The sequence below is a fragment of the Eulemur rufifrons genome, chromosome 3, assembly GCF_041146395.1.
Source record: "Eulemur rufifrons isolate Redbay chromosome 3, OSU_ERuf_1, whole genome shotgun sequence".
NCBI lineage: Eukaryota > Metazoa > Chordata > Mammalia > Primates > Lemuridae > Eulemur > Eulemur rufifrons.
In genome coordinates this window covers 12,216,282-12,228,600 of record NC_090985.1, presented here as the reverse complement: position 1 = coordinate 12,228,600, position 12,319 = coordinate 12,216,282, and the positions used below count along the sequence as shown (strand labels likewise).

Here is a 12,319-nt window from a genome sequence, read left to right as displayed (position 1 = left end):
ACTTCTGGTCAATAGTAGGCTATTAGTAGTTAAGTTTGAGGGGAGTCAAAAGTTATAGGTGGATTTTTGACTATGCAAGGAGTCGGTACCCCTAACCCCCTGCATCGTTCAAGGGTCAATGGTATAAACAAACCCCTATGCTGAAGACAGGGCATAGAGAGAGGGCACAGAGATATTGACAAATTGACACAAGTTAAGTACCAAGTGCCCCAGTTCACTGATGAGGCAGCCGACATCAAACACAGAAATGCGCTCTGCACTGGGAGTCAGGAACAGGGGCATTAGTTATTATAACTAGTAACTATAACGGCTCATCATTTATTGACTTTTCTACAGACAAGGCACTATGCTACATGTATTTTATTAATATATAATAACGTCACACATTTATAGGGTACATGTGATATTGTGATACATGAACAAAATGTGTAATGATCAAACCAGAGTAACTGGAAGATCCATTACCTCAAACATTTATCATTTCTTTGTGTTAGGAACATTCCAAATCTTCTCTTCCACCTATTTGGAAATATGCAACAAATGCTGTAGTCATTCTCCTGTAGGACCCCTTCTTAAATCCATAGTGGACACTCAAATGCTGCCTCGCCTTGAGCAGGCTCTTTTTTTTTTTTTTTTGTTGGGACAGAGTCTCACTCTGTTGCCCAGGCTAGAGTGAGTACCGTGGCGTCAGCTTAGCTCACCGCAACCTCAGACTCCTCGGCTTAAGCGATCCTACTGCCTCAGCCTCCCGAGTAGCTGGGACTACAGGCATGCGCCACTATGCCCGGCTAATTTTTTCTATATAGATTTTTAGTTGTCCATATAATGTCTTTCTATTTTTTTTTTTAGTAGAGACGGGGTCTCGCTCAGGCTGGTCTCGAACTCCTGACCTTGAGCGATCCACCCGCCTCGGCCTCCCAGAGTGCTAGGATTACAGGCGTGAGCCACCGCGCCCGGCCTTGAGCAGGCTCTTGATCGTGCCCTGGTCACTCACGTAATACTTGTGACAGTCAAGCAGAAATTAACACAGTCACGGCACAGGAAGGCACGCTACCCCACACGGTACTACATAAACAAGGACGTGATGGGGGCGGGCTATTTTCTTAATAGATAATGATTAATCTTGCCAGTAAATAAAGCACAACAGTCAAGGACAGTCACTACTGGTTTCAAAAGAAACAGGTGCTGGAGCAGCATGGTTTGAGACCTAGACTTCTTTCTAGGTGTTTATACTTGGGTTATATTAGTTTTACACAAGATAAAAGCCAAATTCCCACATGGTGCTTTAACTCTGCGGAAACTGTGCAGATAGAGATGACAACAGCTGGGGTTAGAGCAGACTATGGTCTCTCCTTTGGTCTTGAAACCGCAGGGTATGGCGCACGTGCACACGACCCCTGCTGTGTCGTTCACGTTCCAGTGGGAGCAATGGCTGCATCATCTAATAAGCTACTGACCACCTGCTCGGAATCTGCTGGGACTGTATCAGCACGATATACCAACGGCAGTGTAGCCAGATAACTCACATCAGTAAAGGCTGTGAGTGATTTTTTCCCAGAAAAGATGGGAAAAACTGGAAAAGGAGTAGCTGAGAGATAGAAGAGGTCCAGGGCCTATGTATGTCGCCAAAGTTACAGACTACTGGGGAAATTTAAAACAGGACATGTATTTAAAGAACACATTCTTCCTAATAAAGTTAAATACACTCTTTCTAGAACATTTCTACTCTCCAGATAGGCTGTCATAAAATGAACTTGATAATGGTCATTATTTGACAGAAGCACCCACTGGCCATTGTGCAGGTTTGGAGCAATAGTCAGGATATTTGTGGGAGGTGACATCACACTGATTTATGATCGTGTCCCTTAGGTGTTATTTCAGGCATGAAATGCTATCTGCCCCAAGACATTAAAAATAACATAAGAGATGTAGCCACTAAAATAGATGTGTTTATAACAATGATAGAAACAAGAAAGGCACAACTGATAAATAAGAAACTATGATTTGATTAAGAAACTATTTACCAACAAGCAGAAAATGAAATTTTTTCACAATTTTAAAATGCTATATCTGAGAGAATATGTGAGAGACGGGTGGGGTGGGAAGAGAGAGACGGGGGTGAGGGAGGGAGACAGAGGGGGAGGGAAGGAGAGAGAGAGAGATTATATTTAAGGAAAAATAAGGGACATACTGAATACATCCCTGAAAGATGGAATTCAGTTAAGATCAAATTAGTAGGAGAATCCACAGCCCAAAACATGAGCAGTAGAGAGTCACAGCAAAAGTTTCTGGGGTGGAGGTGGCGTAGCAGGATGGGAGGTATGTGGCAGGTGAGCCAGTGATGCTCAGGCTTGGAGGCAGCCGATGCAGGAAGCAACTGTCAGGGCGACCGGGGGTGCAGCTCACACGGGGAGCCAGTGCTGGCACTGTCCTATGCCTGGAGGCTGGGCAAGGGCCAGCAAAGGCACTCGAGGACAAGCAGGAACAGTGTGCACAGGCACAACCCCAAGAGGAAGGCTTTGAGTGGCAGGTGATAACCGGAAGGAATGGGAAGAACCCAGCCTGAACTACTGGCTTGCCCTGTCCAGCTGCATGTCCCAGCTCTCCTCGCCACCACTGAGGGCAGGACACAGTAAGCACAAACAGCATCCACAAACAGAAATGCACAAACAGAAAGATGAACACACCTCTCCAGAGAGCCAAACACACAAATGAGGGGCAGGGAATACAATACACTTATATCCGAGACAGAGAGTTCCAGGCGGGAGGTTTTAAATGTATACTTAGTATTCTCAAAAAGAGATGGCATCATCTCATTCCTAAAACAAAGATAGACTGCTATAAAAATGAAAAAATGGCAACACAACACATAAACAGAACAGCACAATGTTAACAACTGACAAGAAAATGAGCAAGCTAGAAGATCAAGCCGAGGAATTCTTCTTCCTGAAAGAAAAGTCAAGGGAAAAATGAGAAAGAAAAGGTAAGAGACAGATGACAGAGCAAAAAGTCAAAAGGCCCTTCCTTCATTGAAAAGATGTCCTAAAGCAGAGTAGAGAGGAAGCAACAAGAGAAACTGGCCAAGACCTGAAGCAACACACAGAACTCTGTAGACTAAAAAGCCCCAACTATTAACCAAATAAAAAGACCATAAAGAATAAAACACATGTATCTGCCTACAGTGAAATGAAAAAACCTCTGAAGGACAAAGGAGGCCATAAAATTAAAGATAAATGATGAACTGGGAGAAAAATGTTTTCAATACATATTTAAAAAACCATCAATGCTAAAAATTATAAGGAATTATAAAAATTTAGAAGGAAAAACTCAATTGAAAACCAGATACTTTATATAAGTTAATGCCTACCATCCTCCCAGTAACCCCTAAGGTAGGTTAACATCACTCTCCTTGTTTTACAGATGAGGATCCTAAGGCATCGAGGAACATTCTTAAATCAAATAGCAATGAACAGAGAAGCCAAGATTTGAGCCCAGGTGGTTGGGCACTCCTGTCCACTCTTAAACACGTGCTATTTTTATCTAAGGTATAGCCTTATCTGTGCACAGAGGCATACACAATATGTTCATTACAGCATCATTTACACTGCTAAGAAAATAGGAAATAAACAGCTATCCTCAGTAGAGGAATAGGCATATACAACATTATACTATGGAGTATTAGCAATATTTAAATGATAGGAGATATATTTATATGGGATAACAGTCCATCTTGAAGGCTTGTAAAGTAAGAAAAAAACTTATTGAAGAACAATATGAATATTTTACAACCATATTAATTAAAAAATATATATCAGTATATAGTTGTGGAAATGTATAGAGACATGTGTAAAAGGTAAATAAAGCAAACACCAACAAATAAAAGCTCAATAGAATTTCAAAGCAAAAGGGAGTTGGTTTAAAGGATAATCTCCATCGATTTGGACATAATCTCCATCGATTTGGACATCTGATGAACTTATACAAGGATGTATTCACATCTTTGTCATGGATAATTAGAGAAGTAGGATCCAGGGAACCTTTTCTTGAGCAGCTGTTGTGTGCCAGGCATAAGGCTATCAGAGTTACCTCATTTCATTCTAAAACAACTTAATGTGATTTTTTTTTTCGATATATTTTATTTTATTTTTTTGTTTTTCAGCTCATTATGGGGGTACAAAAGTTCAGGCTATATACATTGCCCATGCCTCCCCATCCCCCCGAGCCTGAGCTTCAATTGTGTCCATTCCCTAGACAGTGCACATCGCACTCATCATGTAGGTATGCACCCATCCCCTCCCCCCACCCCATACCCCCCAGTCAGAACTTCAAGGGTGTCCATTCCCCAGGCAGTACGCATCGCACTCATCAAGTAGGTATACACCCATCCCTTCCACCCAGCCCCGACCTCTGTCCAATACTCAATTGGTGTTATTCCCAAATGTGCACTCAGGGAAACCAGTTTGCTGGTGAGTACATGTGGTGCTTATTTTTCCATTCTTGGGATACTTCACTTAATAGAATGGGTTCCAGCTCTCTCCAGGAGAACCAAAGAGATGCCATGTCGCCATTATTTCTAATAGCTGAGTAATATTCCATGGTATACATATACCACATTTTGCTAATCCATTCATGAATTGATGGGCATTTGGGTTGTTTCCACATCTTTGCAACTGTGAATTTTGCTGCTATAAACATTCGGGTGCAGATGTCTTTTTTATAGAATGACTTTTGTTCTTCTGGGTAGATGCCCAATAATGGGATTGCTGGATCGAATGGTAGGTCTACTTGAATCTGTTTAAGGTATCTCCATATTGTTTTCCACAGGGGTTGCACTAGTTTTATTAGTATTATTAATTTAATAAAAAAGGATAGTAAGGTTCAATGTGTTTAACTAATAGTGCAAATGTCTTATACCTGGAAAGGCTTAAATTTGAACTCTGGTCTGTCCTAAACCATGCTGTGATAGAAAAGGTTGACTTACCACAGCGATCTCGCACCACCAGGTTCCGGCCTTCCTTCAGGTGTATGGTGAGGAGGTAGGCAAAAGAACTGGGCAGGTGACTCAAGCCATCGCCGGCTTCCCCAAGAGACTGAACAGATGGAGAAGATGGTTAAGTCAGTGGGTCTTGAGCCCATTCAAGAGAATTTCAGAGACATTTCTTAAATTAAGAGGGGAAAAAAGAAAGGTCACTATGGGGGTCACCCCTCATCTCCAGTTCCCACTCACTTGGATGGCTTGGTTACAATGCTTTATTAACAAGTCCTTTATATTTCTCCCCAATGGGATTTTATCAGAATTCAGAGGCAATTGTGATTATATCTTTGCACAATGAACTGTCCAAGAATTATACGATCTGAAGAGAAACCAGAGTATGTCCTTCCAAGAATTAAATAAACGGTACACCAACCTCTGAAACACCCTCATTAACTGCAAGATTTCTTACTATAAAACTTAAACTTACAGTAGAACCCTGAGAGATTAAATAGCAGGAAGACATGCAGCTTCTAAGCTCAGGTGTAAATTGTCTCCTTCTGCTTGTCCACCCTTCCCGCCAAGCTCCACCAACTCTGGGAGACCTCCTCCACGTGTGATCACATTTCAGATCTCCACACTCTGCGGACCCTGTCCTGAGCCTGCGTGTCCATCCAAACACATGCTCCTTGCCTGGGTCCACGTGAGACACTGCCTCTGCCCAGCGGTCTCCTGGCTTTCCCACATTTCTCTCTCTTTCCGTGTCCCCTACTCTTATCCTCGGCGTCTCACATCCCTCGGCTCAGTCACTTCTTTCTACAGATATGCATCGACTCCCGTGGGCCATAATGTCACATGCAAGTCTATTTTCAGATATTTATTACATGAGTCCAATTAAAGTTTTGAGCCGATTCAAACTCTTTACTGTCCTCAAAGTTAGAGGACAGATAAAATCATTTATCGTTCACTTATGGGATATTCAATTAATTGATCCTGCGGCTAAGCCACCCTTGACAGCCTTCTTTTCAAAGTTTCAAAGCACTTCAAAATGGTTTTATCTCCTTTACTATCTCACTCAATTTCATAGCTGCTCTGTATTTTTAGAAGAATCCATCCCAGTCTGACAAATCAATAGACACTGAATTAATCTCATCCAGCTCAAATTTGCAAGGCCTGTATTTGTACGTAGATACAGTTCAGCATTCTTTAGAAATAAAAGAGGCAAAAAGAATACAAACCCAAATATCGATGAGAAATAGTTACAACATTTACTTTAGTGTTTATTTTTAAGGAATGCCACTCACTGATTGTTCTTCAAAATGTTGAGATGTCATAGAAGCATTCAGATCACCGCTGCCACATAGCTTCTGGGAGGAAAAAAAAAGTGTGCTTTGAAAAAGCAAATGAATATCAACCCATGAAGATATCCTCTATCGCTGCAGTCTCCAACCCTGAGCCGCAGACCTGTACCCCTTGGCCTGTTAGGGACGGGGCTGCAGAGCTTCATCGCTCCACCCTGGTCCATGGAAAAATGTCTTCCATGGAACTTAGGAACCAGGAGTGGGATAGGGGGATGCATAGCAGGAGGTGAAACCAGTCCCTGGTGCCAAAAATGTTGTGGACCGCTATAGTCCATCAGGTCTTTCTCTTCGGAAATCTGACTTTTGCATACCCAGTTTCAGCTGTGTGGGCTGCCTTCCTGTTGGTGTGGCAAGAATTGGCAAGGAGAAGTGGCCTTAGTGGTATCAATCTGGCTGCAGCCTCTGCCACCTAAGTCCTCAATCAGAGTGTGGGTAAGAGTGGTTGCACTTACCTGCTGGGCCACTCAGGCATCCCTAGTCCATCCACAGGCTTAGGGTGCAACTATAAGAGTTTTGTTTCTAGTGCAGGAAGTGGAACAGCAGGACCATTCTGCCAGGTCCCTCTCAGGTGGGTCTGCCTGGCCTGCAGCCTCCAGAGGGAAGTGGGCAGATCAGGATGCAGAGCACTAAGTATGTCCATCACGTAGGAAACATTTGAAAATGTGACCTGAAACGCTTTCCTCAAACCGTACCTCCATGGGTCTAGCCACTATACAATCACCAACCCCAAACTAGGAAATGCAAATTCTGAACAAATGACCTCAGAATGGGAGGCATCTGTGCTTCCTAATTTAAATATACCTCCCATACCCAGGAAATGATAACACAGGGCAATGAAACTTGTATCATTGAGTAGCGAGTGTGGGGTACGGTAGACTTCTCGGTTGTGTCAGGTTTTACCTGCACAAATGAGGAGTCCAGAAGAGCTCCAGGACTTCTGAGATTTCTGGGCTGAATGTGAAGGCAGCTGCCTTCGTTGACAGGCAGAGTGCCTCCCAGAAATTTGAGGATGTTCCTGTTTGTCTGGCACATTAGGTAGGGCTGACTTCTTTTGTAAAAAAGATGGGATTTTTGTCCTCCAAAGAAAGCTGGGTGGCTCCACGCTATGGGCCAGTTTGGGGACAGAAAGCAGGCAGGCAGAGGTTGCTCAGATAACATAAGCCACTGTGGGTGGAGGCGGAGACCAGGGGCACTGATGACATGGGTCCTTTCCATGCACAGCAACACCAGGGAGGTCCCAGGCACAAGTCGGACACCCTGCTGGGTGGCAGGCTGCCTTCCAAGAACCACATTCACCCTCTCAGATGGAGCTGTAGGAAGAAATACAAGCCCAGTTCGAGACTAGGAGGGTGATTTTTCAACACCCAAGAGAGATCGTGGGGAGTTGCAAACAAGCATGGGCTCTCTGGCCCACTCAGTGACATCAAGAAAGGCTGCCACTGGGCAGGAATGAGCCGCGAGCACAAGAAGCTTGGAGCCTCACAGTGCTCTAGCTGGGAGGAACAGAAGACCTATAGCTAGTTCTTCAAATCTGTAGTTCTCACACCTGCCAATCTCCCCCATCAGCACCAGGTCCAATATCCCTAGGCCAGGGGTGGGGAACCTGTAGCCTTAAGGCCACATGAGGCCTTCTAGGTCCTTAAGTGTGGCCTTTTGACTGAATCCAAACTTTACAGAACAAATACTTTTATTTTTAATACATTTTTGTTCATATTTTATATTTTTATTTTTAAAATGAACATATTTAAAATATCAAAGAATAAAATGTTTCCACAAAAATAATCCTCCCAGATTGACTGGCACAATTAGAGCATTAGCAAGCCATAAGGGCTAAATTTACATCTAAATTGACTAAATTGATTTAGTTCTAACTACTCCTGCCAGACTGGTGCCACTACTGCATGAGGCTGGTTGGTGACACTTTATGGAAGTGGAATACGCCAGTCTGTTATCAAGCTTTTGACAATGGTGCATCAGGTTTCTGTTTGAAGTAGAATTTGTGAACAGTTACACAGCTTGACAGTATTTTTTAATTCTGTCTGCTTAACAGCCTGTCTTGTCAAAGAACACGAAAGAATGTTGAAGGAAGAAAACAGATTTTTTAATGAGGATTAGGAATTGCAATATTACCTTGTTTCTGCTAAGGATAAGACGATTTGCTTGCTTTGTGGTAATACAATATCAACATTAAAGAAATTCAGTGCTCATCAGCATTATAACATTCATAAGGACCACAAATATTTTAAATTAGAGGGAGAGGCTTGAAAGGTTGTATTGAAGAAATTAAAAGATGAAAAGCAAAAGCAAAGACAATTCTTTCAAGCAGAAATAAGACCTGGAAATAATGCCACTGAAGCAACTTATAAAGCAGCTTATATACTCAGGAAAAAAGGGAAGCCATTCAGTGATGTAGAAATTGTGAAAGAATGCACTGTCAAAGTCGTAGGATGCTTAGACCCTGATAACATTTCAAAGTACAAACAACTGCCTCTTTCAAGGAGAACCATAACTGATCAGCAGCATGAATTAGCCTTCAACTTAACAGAACTTCATGCAATACTTCAAAAGGAAAATATACATTATCCAATCACTCTGTGTGATTCAACTGATACTACTGCCTCGGCGCAGGTTTTATATTTCATTTGGGCCATAACAGAAGATTTTCTTTGTTAGCAGGCATTACTAGCTTTGGGCACTCTTGCAAACAGAACACAGGGAATAGATATCTTCAACAACTTTCAAGATAAATGTTGGATTGAATTTGATAAATTTAGTGAGTGTATGTACAGATAGTGCACCTTCCACGACAGGAAAACATGAAGGGTTTATTGCACAGATTAAAAAAAAGTATTGTATTAACACATCCAGATGCTCTCATTTCTTTTCATTGTATCTTGCATCAGCAAAATCTCTGTGCCAAAACTACTATTTTAAGTGACACTTTACAACAAGTTATAAGTATTTTTAACTATATTCAAGCAAATGCAACATGGCATTGTCAGTTTTGTAGCATGCTAAATTGGATGATGAGGTATTCAGTGTGGATTTGCCCTATCCTAAAGTGCATTGGCTATCGCAGGGACAGGTGTTAGCCAAAATTTTATCTCTGCGAAAACAGATAATTAAATTTTATGAGGAACAGTATCAGTAATGTGAATTATTGAAAGAAGATTTTTATAGGAATGCAGCATTTCTGTGTGTGATATCATGTCAAATCAAAATCATGTGAATATTTCTTCGTGAAATAAAACTAAGTCTATATATGATACATGGCAAAAAAGCCAAGCATTTTAAAAAATGCTAGCTTTTTTCAAAACACCACTTCTTCAAAAGGAAATTTTGGATGAACATTTTCCCCAGTTAGCAAAGGTCATTAATGAGCAGGATGAGGTATGCGAATAATTTGAATACACAGCTGTTACAGACCTATGAACTGAACAATACAATGAAAGGTTCACTGACTTTGAGAATCATGAAGACATCACACTTAAATTAGCATTTCAGCCTCACCTAGTTGACATCACCAAGGCACCTAAAGAAGTATAGACGGAACTGATTGAGTTCCCAGTAGATGACATTTTAAAGTCATTGTGTGATGTGAAGAAAGATTCAACTGAAAAATGGAAAAATGCAGAATACCCATGCCTTCAGCAACATGCCCGAAAAATGCTTTCTTGGTTTTCAACTTATTGCTACGAATCTACATTCTCCCACCTAACCCAAATCAAGATGCCCTTAAGGTCACAAATGACTGACAGCAATCCAGAGGATCAACTGAAACTGCGGACCACCATGCTGCAACCAAATACTCAAATGCTTTCCAACAAAAAGCAGACACAACAAAGTCATTAAAAGGTTAGTTAACTTTAAAATTAACAAATAGTTTTCATTTTTTAAATTATTAAGTACATAGTAATTTGATTTTTACAAAATAATGTACATTGTTAAGTATATCTAATTTAATTTTTTTTAATGTGGCCTTATTTGATTACAGTTAAATTAATGCAGCCTTCCAACATGAAAAGGTTCCCCACCCCTGTTCCTAGATTGTAATACATCTTGTTCAATTCAGATTAACTCAGAAGATCAAGGGTCATTTCAGACACTTTGAGCTATTTCTAGGGCCCTGGCACTTCAGCTGCTATATCCCCCTGGCCCTGAGTACCACCACAGCCTAGGCAGGAAAAGAGCCCCAATGCTCAGTGTGGAGCTCAGCTTGGAATGATAGCAGATAAGAAGGGAGGCGGCAGGTCCTTTGCCAAACAACCTCTCCCTTGGTTCTTGGTATCTCTTCTACGTGTACCCTCAGGTGAGTTGGGCAGGACTATCTGAAGACCACTTTATGACAACAATCAGATCCTTATTCTACTCTCCCAGTGTTGAAAGATTTATTTGTATGCCTTTTACACCATGCACTATCACTTCCCAGAAATTCAATCAATCTTGCCTGATTTATAATACCAATAACCACGCCTTCACTGGCAGAGCCAACAGTAACTAGTACTATCTGATGCTCTGAGGCCTGAAAATCCCCTACTATGGTCTCCAGTTTCATTAAATGAATCAATACTCCATATAACCAACCCTGTTTGAAGACAATTCCATAGAACTACTGGGAAAGGATGAGAATTTCTCTTTAAAGTGTATGTTATTAGCTGAAGATTATGGCAGTCTGGTATCTTTCCATCTTCAAGGGTGCTTAAAAAACAACACCCCCCAGACCAGCCCACCATATACATTTTCCCAAGTTGGCCTCATTGTACTTAATAATGATGTTAATTAACTGAAAAATTAGTCCACATAACCACTATCATTTACAGGATATCAGAAATGAAGACAGAGCTTTTATTCGAACATGTCGTAAGTCTTCCACTTAAAACAATATGGAAATTCAATGTGAAGAAAGACATTAATTCAACATTATAGCTGGTTTTACTCACAGAAAAGTCACAGAACTTAAAGTTATGGTTCCCACAGCCACCATAACTGTCATACACCATATATAAACACCAAGGTAGGAAAGTGATTACCATAAAGAACAGCAAAATGTTCCATATGCACAGGAGGACCAAGTTATAGCCGCTAGGAGACACATAACTTTGAATATTCCTTCACGCTCTTGCATAGTGCCAGAGGTATTATCCACTGAGTAGAAGTTATATTATTTTCACCTTCTTTGTAAATCCAGTAATTACATCAATAACTTAGTTTTTCATTAAAAAGAATACCACTAATATTTATCTCATGAGAAATCCCTAGTATACTACTATCATGAGAAGATATTTTTTAATGCTCTCAGTAAGCATAACCAAGCCCTCTAGGTTGCTTTTTAAAAAAATTTTACTTTAAAAAAAATACACTATAAAATTGACATTTTTCATGTGTTTACACTGCCAAAATTTGTCATATCTGTATATATTTGTATAACCTCCAACACAATCAGGATACAGAATAGTTCTATTGCCTAAAAATAGTCCTTTGTGCTATGTTATCTCACTGTGGTCCAATCTTCCAACTCCTAACCCATGGCAAGCACTGATCTGTTTTCAACATATAGTTTGATCTTTTCCAAAATATCATAGCAATGGAATCATACAGTATATAAACCTTTGAGACTTTCAGCCAGCTTAATGCCTTTGAAATCCATCCAAGCTGTCATCTGTATATATTCCTTTTTATTGTCAAACAAATAGTATTCCATTGTATGGGTGTATTATAGATTGTTTATCCAATAATTACCAGTTTTAATGATTTGGAATAATTTTTTTTTCAAGCACATATTCAGGAAAAAAGAAATTTGAATATCATCAAAGCTAATAAATCTCAATATGACAAAGCTGTCTAATTACATACAAGCTTTCAGAAATGCAGCATTAACATCTTGGCACGAATTTTAGTATGAGGTTAGCCATCTCTTGCACAACTTATCACTGCTTTTAAGATATGTTTTTTTGTGTTTTTTTTTTAACGAAAGCGAGGTTGCATT

The 12,319-nt window shown here is 40.6% G+C and overlaps 1 protein-coding gene across 2 annotated transcripts in view; it reads right to left on the bottom strand.

Annotated features, from left to right (window-relative positions):
• Positions 1 to 12,319, bottom strand: part of MCTP2 (multiple C2 and transmembrane domain containing 2) — a 227,231-nt gene that overhangs the window by 149,710 nt on the left and 65,202 nt on the right. The window contains exons 4-6 of one of the 2 annotated variants that reach the window (XM_069465771.1): positions 9,196 to 9,204; positions 6,277 to 6,361; positions 4,982 to 5,090 (exon numbers count right to left, since the gene is read on the bottom strand). In XM_069465771.1, coding sequence (XP_069321872.1) covers positions 4,982 to 5,090; positions 6,277 to 6,361; positions 9,196 to 9,204 — 203 coding nt within the window. The remainder of the gene's footprint in view (positions 1 to 4,981; positions 5,091 to 6,276; positions 6,362 to 9,195; positions 9,205 to 12,319) is intronic. The other variant, XM_069465770.1, reaches the window with a different exon arrangement.